Here is a 15,045-nt window from a genome sequence, read left to right as displayed (position 1 = left end):
GTAAAGTGTGGTACCCCAATGTAGTTTTGATTTTCATTTCTCTAATAATTAGTAATGAAGATCTTTTCATGTTCCTATTAGATCTCTGTATGTCTTCTTTGGAGAAATGTCTATTTAGGTTTCTGTCCATTTTTCAATTGGGTTGTTTGTTGTTGTTGTTGTTGTTGAATTATAAGAGCTCTTTGTATATTTTGGAAATTAAGCCCTTGTTGGTCACATCATTTGCAAATATTTTCTCCCAGTTCATAGATTGTCTTCTCATTTTGTCTATGCGTTACCTAATTGTGCAAAATCTTGTAAGTTATATTGAATACCTCTTTAAATGGGCATGTTTTTAATATGTCAGACATAAGAAAAGATGTTTGAAAATTAACTTCACTTTTTTTATTGTTTTTAATTGACTAGTAGAATATTATAAGTTTTGTATGTGGCTCACATTATGGCTTGTATTTTATTACTATTATTGCACTAGACAAGGCAATTGATGAGAAATCAAAATAATTGAAAAGTCCAACAGAATGGAATAAGATAAAATAAATACCAGATATTAATAAATTTCTTACATATCCACTATAATTAATTAAAATAAGATGTCATTCTGCAAGAATAATGAGAACAATGACAATAAAACCATAGTACAGAGCACACAGAGCGAAAGCCAGATGCAGTATAGTAATTAGGAGAATGTTTAAAAGTCATGCTGCCTGACTTCAAATTCTGCTTTTACAGCCTACTAGCTACCCGTTTCTAAGGAAAGGACATAATGTTTCTAAGCCTGTCTTATTGAGCACAAATGCTTCATAAGGTTCCCCTAGGTCCAGATTCAAGATGCAACATAGGAGGCTCCTGAACTCACCTCCTCCCTCAGACACACCAGACCTATAGTTATTTGTGGAACAGTTCCCTCTGAGCGAAATCCAGAAAACAACCGGGCAATTCCTATGCATCAGACAAATGAGGGGAAAAAAAAAACACATGCCAAATTGGGTAGGAGAGGCTGTCACAATCTCACCATAAACTCTCTCCCTGACACAGAGACATAAAATCGAGAGGGGACTCACAATTCCCAGCATCTCCCAAAGGAGTGAAGGGCTTGACACCAACATCGAGTACCCCCAACTTTAAGACTTCCAATGGAGAGATGGGGCCCCAAGTGCTTGGCTCTAAATGAAGCCCAAGTTAGTAGATGAAGGAAATAAAGATCAGAGCAGAAATAAATAAAATAGAGACTAAAAGACAATAGAAAAAAATCAGTGAAACTAAGAGCTGGATTTTGAAAAAAATACACAAAAGAGAACTTTAGCTAGATTGTGAGGGAAAAAAAGAAAAGACTCAAATAAATAAAATTAGTAATGAAAGAGGAGACATTATAACTAATACCACAGAAACACAAGGATCTTAAAAGACTATTATGACCAACTATGAAATGATTGTCTCAAAAAGCACTCCCATGTTCATTGCAGTCTTATTGACAACAGCCAAGACATGAAAACAACCTAATGGACACTTACGATGGATAAAGGTATTGTATCTATACACAATGAAATCCTATTCATTCATAAAAAAGGAAGAAATCTTGCTATTTGCGACAATGTAGATGGAGTGTGAGCGCATTATGCTATGTGAAATAAGTCAAAGAAAGATAAATGCTGTATGATCTCTCTTATATGTGGAATCTAGAAAAAATGAACTCACAGGCGCAGAGAACAGAATGGTAGTTGATAGAGGCAGAGTATGGTGAATCGGGGAATTGGGTGAAGGAGGTCAAAAGGTAAAACTTCCAAATAAGTTCAGAGGGCATAATGTATAGCATAATGACTATAGGTAATGCTATGTATTGTGTATGTGAAAGTTGCTAAAAGAGTAGATTTTTAAAACTTTTAATGACAAATTTTTTCAGAAAACATGACAAGACAAATGTTAACTAAGTGTAGCAGTTGTTGTTGTTCAGTTGCTATGTCCAATTAAGTGTAGTAATCATTTCCTAATATCCACATACATCAAATCATTATGGTATATACCTTAAACTAATAAAATGTTAGCTGTCAATTATATCTCAATAAAAGTGAGGAGTAAAATGCTTTCTGTAAGGATTAAATGAGGATATCTTTTTTAAAATCTTAGCAAACAGTAAGCCTTCAAAAATTCCTAGTTATTATAACTTCAAAAAGAAGTAGAGGGGGTGGAAAGAGGGAGGGAGGGAGATACAGAGAGAAAGGAAGGGCAAAGGTTCCCTGAAAAACAAGAAACCTGAAAATGTAAAGGAACATGGTCTGGAATGAGAAAAATCACTACTGTAAATGTAAATCCCCTATGTTTGTCATTTGTCAGTTTTCCATCAAAATATTCATTTTTCTCCCTAATGCTTACACTTTGTACATACTAAGGATATTAACACATTGAGACACAGTGCAAACATTTCTCCAAGTTTGCTGCTTTACTTTTATATTTTATTCAAACTTTTAAATAATCAAATATATCCATTTTTTCTTTTTTGATATCTGTTTCATATTATACTTTCAAGGCCTTTCTCAACCTATGACAAAATAAATGCTTTCCAATATTTTCTTCTAATACTTTTATGCTTTGTTTCTTCATAGCTCTTCCATTCATCTGAAATTTGTTTATGTCCATGAAGAAATGATATAACTTTCTTATACAAATAGTTAACCCAGTATTACTGTTTTGGGAATTTTTAATCCTTTCCAGATTTAAGCTGATAGTTTTTATAGCAGATACTTATACAGCCTTGAGCCTATACCTTCTCATAATTTTTATTTTTCATTATTTCTCAGCTAGTCTTTACTTTTTGTTTCTTAAATTCACACTTCTTGTCTTTGTTGTTGTGTATGTATATGTGTGTGCATGTTTCAATGTGTCACTCCTATTTATCTGTCCATATTTATAATCACTTTCCTATGTGACTGACTTTCTTTCTTATGGTATATTATGTTCATAGTTCTACATGCTTTATGATTCATTTCAAAATTTCAAAATATTTTCTTTCTTATTACCAGGTAGTACACTTTACACACATAGGATGTTATTCTAAGCATCATATTAAAGTATAATACTCTATTGTTCATTTTTCAGTTTCCCTTGGCCCTCTTTTCATATCAATAAACAGAGCTAATATGTACTAAATAATATTCTACTGTATGAATTCGTATAATTTATGACACATTACATTTATGTCATCTATTCACTATTGCTAGGTATTTAGATTGGTTCCAAAATTTTAGTAACATAGACAACACTGAAATAAATATCCTTTTCTTTATTTGTCTCATGATCTTCTTAAGGAAACTTAATGGAGTGTAATTGTCAGTCAAAAGATACATGTTTTATTTTAAGCCTTTGATTCATATTATCAAAATACTTCCCAACAAGGTTGCACCATTTAGATAGCTAGATAGTTATAAAACTAGGGGAAACACTTCAGGAAAACAGCAAAAAAGATGAAATACATCATTTTTAAAACAAATTTTTTAAAATAAAATTGTTAGTAATTCAAAGTATTACCTGAGGGCGAACCATTTCACCTGCTGCAATTTTCCTCTCCTCATCGACCAAGGTAATAATTTTTTGATTCACAAGTGGTGCATTTGCACCCTGGATTTTTGCAACAATTGTGCCATTCTATAAGGGGAAATAAAAGCAGGAAGGAAATTCATTTTCAGGATAAGTCAAGAATTAATACTTTAACTAGACTGTCACCCCACTCTGACCCACACCCTCACCAGTCCTTTTTTAGCTACTGTAATTAGCCATTTTAAAATAAATATTAGTGGTATGAAAGTATGTCCATTTGGTAAATCCACCTCTTTGAGTTCTACCTCTGATTCATCTGTTAGATGACTATTTCTACCACTAATTCTCCTACAACCAAAGACAGGCCATCCATGCATTAAATTTTACTGGCTCTGTTCAGGCCTCCCAACATTACTCTCCCTCACTATTTTTAATATTATTTCCCTTTTGTCCATCTTTCAGCACATATTTACTGAACACTTGTGTACTACCATTGTACGAGGCAAGGTGGTATGAGATAATAGTCTTGGTTTTTGTTGTTCAGTTGCTCAGTCATGTCCAACTCTTTGCAATGCCATGGACTGTAGCCCGCCAGGCTCCTCTGTCCATGAGATTTACCAGTTAAGAATACTGGGATGGGTTGCCATTTCCTTCTCCAGGGGATCTTCCTGACCCAGGGATCAAACCCATGTCTCCTGCATTGCAGGCAGATTCTTTACTGCTGAGCCAGTAAAGATTCTTTACTGGGGAAGCCAGTAGTCCTGGTACCATATAATTATCTTAAAAAAAGGAAAAAACCACAAACACATGTGAAATAAAAGCCATGACAGGAACCACTACGGGAGGTACAAAGAGCTGGGAGCATCTATAATTTGTTCTGGTTAGGTAGATTAGTAAAGGTACTTATCAGTGTCAGGAAGTAATTCTTGGTTTAAAATGTGAAGGACAGGTAAGAAATAAAAAGAAGAAAGATCATTCTAGGCAAAAGGAAATAGAGATGCGAGGGTCCTACGGCTGGAAAGAAACATGGTATATAAGGAGGCCAGCAGAGAAACTAAGGAAAGGCCTGATATGAGACAAAGCCCAATAGCTAAGGGGAGCCAGAATGTGCAGAGGCTTGTGGGTCAACTTGGGAGGATGCAACCTTTATCCTAAGTGCAGTGGAAAGACTGAAATGTTTAAACAGAGGCAGGGATCACAATTAGAACTGCTGTTTGTAGAAATCATTTTACCTACCATATGGAGACAAGGTTACAGATGGAGCAAGAGAAGATATCTGTAAACAAATCAGAAGTTACCCTAGAGGTGAAGATGGGAGAGATGGGAGAGATGGGAGCTCAGTCTATGGCAGTGCTATTCGAAATGGAAAGAATAGAAAGAAGGAGATGAGTGTGAGGCAAGCTTGGGTGGTGAAATTGACAGGACCAAGGTCTGGTGTGGATGGGGTGTAATGTAAAGAGAAGTCACTGAGATGACTTTTCTGTTTCTGGCTTGAGAAACTGGGTATGTTAAGATATTACTCACCAGATGAGGCAACACTAGAAGATAACATTTCCAATGGGGATGGGGAGGGCAGGAGGGGTGTAGTACTGGACCAGTTCATTGTGAGATGTCCTTGAGCTATCAAGAGGAAAGATCAAAGGACCGGTTGGATACACAAGTCTCGTGCTCAAAGTGTAGGATTTAGCTGAAGACATTAATTTGAGTTATTGATATATAAGAAGTGACATTTTAAACTGTGTTTGGGAGAAGTTTTCTAAGGAGATTTATAGCATAATGAAGTCAATATGTAATGGCTAAATAAAGAAAGGTGAACCTGTAAAGGAGAATGGGTGGGGGGGATAGTGAGTAGCACCTAGGAAGCAGAAAGAAAATCAAGTCACAAAAGTCAAAAGAAGCAACTGTTCCAAAAAGGAGGACATGACCACCACATTTAATACATTTGAGAGGTACAGAACGATGAAGACCTGAAAGCATTCACTCTATTTAACAACAGGCTGGTAACTGGATACATTAGCAACAGCCAGTTTGGTGGAATAATCTGAAAGAAGTTCAATTGAATGGGTTGGAGAATTAATGGGATGAGAAGAGATGGAGTGAAAATATAGAAACTCTTCTAAGAAATTTAGCTCTGAGGTAGAGGAGAGAGGTGAGTGGAGGCTGGAGAGGGACATAGTATCAAAAGGATTTTTTTTTTAATTGGAAAGATTTAATCATATTCAAAGGCCAAAGAGAAGAATCCAGTTGAGAAAGATCTGAATGAAACCTGACACTCTAATTACCATTTACCACTAAAATGGACCTCCATGAGCTTTCTAATATCCCTTGAAAAAGCCCTTCCTGTTAACAGGCTGGAATGAATTTGTTGTCAGCTAAGAACACTGCCCAAAACAAAGGTGGTTTTGTAGTCATGGACTGAGATCTTTTTTTTTAAGTTTTAATTTTTATACAATTTTTAAAGGTTGCTTTCCATTTGCAGTTATTACAAAATATTGACTATATTCCCCATGGAGATTCTTGAATTAGGATTTTGAATACGGGAGCAATGGGTGATAACAAAGTGAGGCGTGACTGCAGGAAGTGAGTTGGAAGAAAAGTTCGTTGGTAGTTAGGAGAGGCCAGGATCCCGCAGTCCCGGGATGATGGCAGCCTGTCAGCATGAAAGGAAGATTTTGAGCCCCGTCTTCCGGTGGGCGCGGGTCTGCTGCTCAGACCTGACTCACTTGGCAGGTGATGGCCACCCCAAAGCTGCAGACTCTATGTGGGCCACCTGCCCAGCCTCTCCTCCTGGGTGCCAGGCTCCCAACTACTGCTGCTGCTAAAGCCACCTCATGGGCACATTAACCTGGCAAGCCCATTCCTGCCTCTGGTGGTTACTCATTCTGGTTCCCTGAATTACATCTAGGCCAGGTGTCTGCAAACTATTATACAGGGATGATACTTCTGCAAAACTGAAAATACTTACTGTCTGGCCCCATATAAATAACAGCTTGCTACCCCTCAGATAAATCATCACATCTTACCAGTTGACAGTAAGATCTATAGTGCAATTTTTTAAAATTCAGTTAACTCTGTCGTTCACTTCCCTAAAATAGCTGCAAGATTATAGTTTAACAGAAGCAAAAAGTTATATTTGAGACGTGTTTTTAAAATAATTATTTATAATGTCAAAATGGTCTCTTCAACAGCAAAGAAACAGTCCAAACCCTCTCAGGGAAGGATTTCCTTTTTGCTCTATATCGCACAAGTGAGCAGTTACCTGAATCTTCATTTAGAAACCAACACTTATAATATTTTTTGATTATTAAAGTTGTTTATCCTGGAATATTTGGAAAATATAGAAAAGGATAAGACAAAAACTTAAATTTTATACATATCCCCCATACACAGAAAACTTCTATTAGCATTCTGGTGAATACACTACCTACCTTCTTTCTATACATTTGTAAATAGAGAGAGAAAAGCAATCTATATTACTAAATAGTGACCATATAAATATTTCTTTGTATTGATATATGTGAATATTTATAACCAATTCTCTTCTACTGAGTACCTAAGTAATTTCCAATTTTTCACTCCTATAATAATTCATCCTATAATAACAATCTCTGATTATTTCCTTAGAAAAGGTGGATACCATTTTGTTTTTCTTTCCCCTGATCAACTCAGTGTATGGTAGTCTAATCTTCACAATGCATTATGAGCTCCTACAGGTCAAGTTATAAAATATGTTAATAGACAAGCAAATGTAAGGCAAAAAAGTCTACAATTACTATCACCAGAGAACAGTTCCAGTCAGTGTGTAATGTTATTTGCTCTTTAGCTGTGAATTGGAGTCTGATGATACATTTGAGACGATAAATATACTTACAACACTGAAGAGAAAAACAGGTTCACATTTATCTCTAAACGGCTGGAGAGTCACAATGCTGTCAGCTTCTGCCTAAAAAAATTATTTCATATAATGATAAAGGACACTATATTCAAGTCATTTGATGTACTACATTCAAAAAATGCAGAGATACATGAAAATTTTTATGTTTACTACAATATTTCATGAGTATGTTATAGTTGTATTTAGAATCAAGTTACACATTCTGGCAATTCAGACTCTATCTCATTTGGCTCCAACCTTACTTCCCACTCTTCATCCTTATAGTTCCCAACCTGCAGCTAAACTCATCCCCTCATAGACTGCTTTATATATACTGGACTTTTCCCCTTGTTTCCTGCTCCTGCCCTTCCTTTTCCAACCCAGCTCAAGTGTCCTTCCTCCAGGAACTCTGCCTCGCTCCCCCTTCTGCTGCAAATCATCTTCCCTCCACATAACACTTCATCACCCTTCTCTCAGGGCACCAACAGTCCCTTTCAACACTGTACTACTGTTGTGAGAATCTAGTTCATGTCCTCTGTTAGAAAGTGAACTACATGCACAGAGAATCATACTCACCCTTGCATGTCACTCCCCACCTTATCAGTCAGAGCTTCCTAAATGCTTTTTGAATAAGCTGGTTGTCAGATTTAAAAGCCTTTGATTTTAAAGTTTTCCCACAAATTTCAAGTTGTCTTAAATTGATTATCAACAACTATGTATTAAATAACAGTGTTCCTGCAAATTAATTTAACATCTCTTGGGCCAGCTATCAGGATGTGTGTTATAGGATCTTCTATATAAAAGTTGCTTTTTGGAACCTCGAGCAATTGTTTCCAAACTGGGTTTCTAGAGGTTCCTCAACCATGGCCAAAGATAGTGAGGTGTGAGCCAAGGCAGGGTCCCTCGGCCCCATGTCAGCCAGAGGGGATGTGTTGTAGTCATTTTTTTTAACACATTGGATTCTACATCACTTTCTTTCTTTCCCTTTTTTTCCTTCCTTCTTTCTCTATTTTTCTCTTTTCAAAAAAGTAGGTTTCACTGCTTTCAAAAAAAAAAAAGCTTAAAAGGAGCTACTCTATAACATTGAAGGACAGTAGTCAAAGATTACATTTAAAAGCAGTTTAGCCATCATTGTTGCAATTTAATATTATAGCAAAGTACTAGCAAATAAAGCATATAATTAAAAACTATAATACATAAAAATTAAAAACTATAATACATAAAAACTAAAAACTATAATACATGACATTTACTGAATTTTTATATGTATAGACACAATGTTAGTACAAGTCTTCAACTCTTTTAAAAGATCACATAATAGAAAAAATTTTATACTGACCATGCAACTTAGGGTGATTTCAATAGGTAATTAACCTCATAGGTTTTAGTTTTGGATTCAAGTTTACAAGTTCAGAAAGGGTCTTTCTTTAGTTAACGGCAGGAAATAAAATATCCAGCAGAGGGCACCCCTCCGTTGTTCCCAATGGAGATTTGGAAGCTATTATACATAATCTTTAATTTTTTTTTAAATAAGCAGGTCATAGAAGAAAAATAACATCAGTTTAAGTGAATGTTCTATTGTTGGTTGTGCTCAAACAGAAGAGAAGCCATTTAGAGACAATGCACACATTTTTGTTGTTGTTGTTATTGTTGTTAAATTCAACAAATGAACAATATGAACATATTTGGGATACAGTTTGAATAGTTTACTAGCTCTCCCTGGTGGAATAGATATAGTGATGAAACTGATTCGTGTGAGGCAGGTTGAGGAAGTCTGGCTGGCTGGGGTACTGCTGGGAGGACACAGTCAGAAGGCTCTGGGTGGGAGGAGCCCTGTATTCTCACATAACCCTGTGCTGTGCTGAAATGGTAGCCCAAAAAACCACATGGGCCAATCCTCCTGGACCCACCCCTCAGCCTCCACCACAGTGCCCAACCCACACGCATACCCCAGGTTTGTTCCTACTCTGGCTCTGTAAACAAGAAGGGATTTAATGACTCCAGACTCCCTGGGAACACAGCATCAAATTACACTTTCCTCTTGCCTTGCTTTCTATGCACCAGTTCCCTTCCAGGTAGCCAGACAAGTGAGCAGGGGTTCTGCCTGCTGTCTCTCCCCATTGACTCCAATTTCCTTTTTGACCTGGAGTTTCTTCATGATCCCTAGACCATGAACTTGCACTCCTATCACTTCCAGACAGATTGCCATGAGTCATGTGAATTTTCTGACCCTTGATTCTCCATGATCCATTTCCCAGCTATTAGATCCTTCTGTTATTGTCTTATAACTTCTTACACCAACCCACTGTCTACTGCATATGGCAATTCCCTTTAGGCCTCATTCTCTGTCCTCTGAAATTAGTTTTCCTCCCTGTTGTTGTTGTTTCGTTGCTAAGTCGCGTCTGACTCTTTGCAACATCATGGTTTCCCTGTCCTTCAGTATCTCCCGGAGTTTGCTCAAACTCATGTCCATTGAGTCAGTGATGCCATCCAACCATCTCATCCTCTGCCGCCCCCTTCTCTTTTTGCCTTCCATCTTTCCCAGCATCAGGGTCTTTTCCAATGAGTCGGCTCTTCACATCAGATGGCCAAAGTCAAGTCAAATCTAGAATCACAATCCAGTTCTACTCAGGTGGTTCTGACTCTTCAGAGCTAAGGTTGTAATATAATGCTGCCCTTTAAAAACTTATATGGCCCTCATTTCAAAAGACAAAGTCAGTCTCTTGACAAAATGAGTTAATGATTGTATATAACCATCTATTCTCTCTTTTTTTAAAAACTCTTCTTTCTGTTTTCTCTTTGTTGGGTCTTCAGGTTTTTTTTTTTTCCTTCTTCTTTGCAGCCCACCTTCTTTAAGAGGAAAAAATAATAAAAGATGAGTTTCTAAGCTTTAGACTGTTTATTTGTAACCCTGAACTAAGAAAAAGAAGCCCTGTAAACAGTGTGTCTGCAGAAGAGGATGGACAGACATAAGTTAAGGTCAGTAAGCAAGTTCATTGCAAGGCTGCGGTTGGGAGGAGTCAGGAAGGCCTGTGTACATGAGAACATGCAATAGATTGAGGCTTCATATTTGTACCAGGGATTATGAGTTTTAGGGATAAGAAGTAAAAATACATGAGTTATCTGCTTTTGCATCTTAGGTCTAGCTGGTCTGGACATGTTTCTGTCCAATAGAAATAGAACATGAGTCACATACATACTTTTAAATCCTCCAGTGGCCACATTTAAAAACTAAAAAGAAACAGGTGAAAATAATCTAATGATACATTTCACTTAGTCCAATATATCCCCAAATGATCATTCTAACATGTAATGGATGTAAAAAATTATTAATGAAGTATTTTACATTCTTTTTTTTTCATACTGTCTTCAAAACCGAGTTGTATTTTATACTTAGGACGCATCTCAATTTGTGGGCTAAATTTTAATCATAAATAATTGACTTCTAATTAGATTTCATAAATTCAAAGAGGTAGAGTCGCATATCTAACATTAACTGGGTAAATGACCAGAGTCCTACCCCAGGCTTTCTAGTAAATGCTATTTGCAACCCTTATTCTGAACACACACCATATGCTCTGGTGAAAATAAACATGGCAATAAACAGATACCCATTTTTATGTTTTTCTAACACTCAAAACCATGGTAAATGATCTTAGCTTTATAGGAATGGGACAAAAATCACATTTGTTCTCAGACCTAGTGGAATTAAATATACAGTAAATTACCAAGTAAACACTGTCCATTTTGAAGAGTTGACAGATTGCTTAAATTAAGACAATCCTCAACATTTAAAGTAATAAAATAATAGTTTAGTGGAAATCCTTACTACAGCAAAATGCAGAAGTTCATCTTCGTTCAGCTCATTTTTCAATTTTCTGAATAAGGTTTGCATTGCTTTGCAAGGTCCACACCAGGCTTGGTAAACATCGATCACTAGAAGATGATAATATTCGTGAAGGAACAGAGGCAAAGAGTCTCGATTAGCAGCTTCTCCTAATTCTTAGGGCAGAGAAAAGACAGAGCAGGTTTTTACTCTGGGAAGTGGGGAGTGGTGCTCAGTGTTGGGGTGCCACAAGATGCCCTGAGCCTGACTCCAGATGGCAAACACCTAGGAAGCCTAGTACCTGTTAGGCCTTTGTTCTGCATCATCTCATCCCACAGGCTTTGATTATTGATGACCGCCTGCAAAAAAGGAAGGGGCTGTCAAAAGTCTTCAAGGGCCAATGCTCTAAGTAAAGAATTGTTGATGTGTCATGCCTACCTGTAACTGGATTTCTCGCTTTTTGCTTGCCATTTATCCACTGTCACACGAAAGAGGGAAGAAAAATAGAAAACAAGTAAAAGGAAATTGAAATAATGTTTATTCATTCAAGCAGCATCTTAAGTACTGCAGAAATTTTCCCTCAGCAATATTGGATTATGTACTTTCCCCTCTTCTGGAGAGAGAGGAGTTGTGGTCTCTGAAGAGCTCTTCAGGCTGGGCTCTTGCTAAATGCTTGTAGCAGCCATACTATCTTACCCTCCCAATAATTCTGAAGCAAAGTAAGTCATAAAAGAAGCAGACTCACAGATATAGAGATCAAACTACTGGTTACCAGTGGGGAGAGAGAGATGGAGGGACAACATATGGATAGGGAGTTACAGGTACAAACTATTGGATGTAAGGTAGGTTCAAGGACGTATTGTACAACACAGGGAATACAGCCAATATTTTGTAATCACTGTAAATAGAAAGTAACCTTTAAAAATTGTATAAAAATTTGAACATTTTTTTAAAGGTGCTTTATAAGGTGGGCAACCAGTTGTATGTTTTGCAAAACTACGGCTGGCTCCATAATGAACCCTCTGTCCTTCATTCTATATTTCCTGGGACTGAATTCCCATAAAGCAGTAGCTTCTAAGAGAAAGAAGTCAGAACTATTAGCAGACACAGGTTCTTAAACAGAGTTTTGTTTTCCCTGGAGGATTATAGAGTGTCTGTCTGTGTGCCACATGTTAATTGTCCATGAACATGAACATGGATCTTCCTTGGGTTCCTTTCCAAGATTTAATTTTTAGAGCAAGGCCACCAGTGTGTTCTGGGCACAGCATAAACTCTGGGCAGATGTTAAATCAATGAGGCCCAAACATCCTGCTCCCTGGTGTCAAGGTTGTTTACACATGGGTCCAACTGCGTGTGTCACTGGACACTACTGTGAACAAAGGCGTGACCACAAACAAGACTACATCCTGCAAAAGGAATTCTCTCACCAGCGTTGCACAAAACAGACCCTTGTCTAGCTGCTAGATTCCGACGTTTCAAGAACAGGAACTCAAAATCCCCCAAGGGCATCAATCCCTTACCGAGGCCTGTGTTTTCGCCTGGTAAGTTCAGCCAAGCGCAAGTCCCTGGGGTGCGCAGCAGGCCTGGGCGGTGGCGGCCGGACTCCCCGTGGCGCCGATGCTGGTGCTGGTGATGGTCCCGAGGATGAGAATGGATGCCGGAATGGTTCGGGCAGCGGAAGAACGCCAACGCTTCCCTCCACCCGTCCGCCTGCCCGCGAGCCCAGTCCCCGCCACCCCAGGACCGAAATCCCAGCACGCAGGCCTGGGCGGCAGTTACAGAGCAGTTGGCTCCCAAGTTCGTCCACCTCCTGCTGCCTCCTGGCGCCTGGGTACCTTCAGCGTCTCCCCTCCTCCTCCAAAGTGCGCTGCTCAGGGCAGATGCCATCATCTCCTGCGCTTGACGCCGGCCACGCTGCTCACCAGGGCAGTGTGAACCCTCTGCGCCTCTGGTTGGAAAGAAGGGCTCCCAAAAGTCCAGCCCAGCCAGTCATCCAGATTCCCTTGTGCCTGCCTCCCTTCTTTATCTTTAAAAAGTCATTTAGAAAGCACTTTAGACTTACAAGAAAATTGCAAAACCAATACCCAGAGCTTCTATACGTTCTCCCCTTATCTTTCACAATCATAGTATAATTATTGAAGCCAGGAGGCTAATGTTGATACAATATTAGCTACACTACAGACCTCATCAGGTCCTTTCCATTTTCCCAAGAATGTCCTTTTCCTGGTCTGGGATTCAGTCCTGAGTCCTACATTTCATTCACTTCTCCTTGCTCTTCTCGCATCTAGGACCATTCTTCTGGACTATCTTTATCTTGTAAAGCCTTGGTGTGAGTGTGAGTTGTGAGTGTGTGTGTGTGTGTGTGTGATTTCATTATGTCATTTACAAAATTTATATCAGGAAATTTTTAAAGTAACAACAAAAAAGCATACTCTCCTTTCATGCCATATGAATTTGATCATTAAAGTTACTTTAACTGCCTTTTCAGCTTGCTGTTTTCTCTCTTATCCTCTTCATGATGATTTTTTGCTGTTTTTTTTTTTTTTGGTGTCGACTTTTTCTGTGAGTTTTTAACAAGGATTGCCTTTTAAAACATTTTATTTTATTCAAGTATAGTTGATTTACAATGTTGTGTTAATTTCTGCTGCACAGCTAAGTGACTTGGTTATACATATATTCTTTTTCATGATGGTTTATCCCGGGATATTGAATATAGTTCACTGTACTATACAGTAGTACCTTTCTGTTTATCTATTCTGTATAAAATACTGTGCATCTTGCAGGGATTGCTTTTAGTATGAGTGTCTGTGACATGGTTTCCCTGGTGGCTCAGATGGTAAAGAATCTCTTGCAATGCAGGAGACCTGGGTTCGATTCCTGGGTTGTGAAGATCCTTTGGAGAAGGGAGTGACTACCCAGTCCAGTATTCTTGCCTGGAGAATTCCATGACCCTGGAGGGCTACACAGTCCATGGGGTTACAGAGTCATACACCGCTGAGCGGCTGACCCTTTCACCTTTTTTTCCCTTTCTGTGACAGGACTGCAGAAGCATGGTTACACAGTGATGTCCCATGTGCCTTTGCATGGTCCATCATTATTTACAGCACCAGACAGGTTGTATGTTAATTTCTCAAATTATATTTCTTACTTCCCTCAGCAGAAAACCTGAATCTATATCTATGATTAGCACAATTCTGGGACCTGAATGTCTCATCAATCAGTTTTTAATCCACACAGAATTCCAATGGATGGCAAGCACCTCTTGCCACTAAACCAACTGGAGGAGAAATGTTTATAGTCCCACTTCAGAAATGGGACAGCCCATCTTTATTTCTAGCAGTATACAAGTAGTTTCAGCCACCTGTGAATCATAGCCTCTCAGCCTCAGAGTGTGCGGACTGGCAGGGATGTAGAGGTCAGAATCCCAACCCTGTCTGTGAAAGTTGGTTCTCCATTCTAATACTCCAGCGAATCCTTTCTGGTCCAGTAATGCTCACCCCATGATTTCAATTTCCTGTGGTGCTTCTCTCTCCTAGATACTTCTTTCTCTTAGTTTTCAGCTAAATTTAAAATTGTTGTACTAAAAATTTGAGTTATTTTATTCAGTATTTCCACATATTTAGACCTAAACTGGGCATCTTTGTGCAGCAGCTCTGTCAACCACATTGACTGGATCTTAGCCTGCTGATTTTTCATCACGACTTCCCCTGTGATTATTGCTTCCCTTAGCACTTTGTGATTCTTCACTTAGCTTAAAAATCCAACATTCCTCAAGCTTTCTCTAGTGTTCTACAGTAGGTAATTCTTAGAGATG

At 38.3% G+C, this 15,045-nt stretch overlaps 1 protein-coding gene across 1 annotated transcript in view; it reads right to left on the bottom strand.

Moving 5' to 3' along the window:
- NME8 (NME/NM23 family member 8) overlaps positions 1 to 12,863 on the bottom strand; it is a 31,865-nt gene extending 19,002 nt beyond the window's left edge. Inside the window, exons 1-6 of the mRNA XM_043463095.1 lie at positions 12,752 to 12,863; positions 11,670 to 11,709; positions 11,533 to 11,590; positions 11,235 to 11,341; positions 7,403 to 7,474; positions 3,523 to 3,639 (exon numbers count right to left, since the gene is read on the bottom strand). Of these exons, the coding sequence (XP_043319030.1) occupies positions 3,523 to 3,639; positions 7,403 to 7,474; positions 11,235 to 11,341; positions 11,533 to 11,590; positions 11,670 to 11,702 (387 nt within the window). The 5' untranslated portion in view covers positions 11,703 to 11,709; positions 12,752 to 12,863. The remainder of the gene's footprint in view (positions 1 to 3,522; positions 3,640 to 7,402; positions 7,475 to 11,234; positions 11,342 to 11,532; positions 11,591 to 11,669; positions 11,710 to 12,751) is intronic.
- Positions 12,864 to 15,045: the final 2,182 nt, after the last annotated feature.

The sequence above is a fragment of the Cervus canadensis genome, chromosome 3 (genome assembly GCF_019320065.1).
Source record: "Cervus canadensis isolate Bull #8, Minnesota chromosome 3, ASM1932006v1, whole genome shotgun sequence".
Taxonomy (NCBI): domain Eukaryota; kingdom Metazoa; phylum Chordata; class Mammalia; order Artiodactyla; family Cervidae; genus Cervus; species Cervus canadensis.
This window is presented reverse-complemented; position numbering and strand designations above follow the sequence as displayed.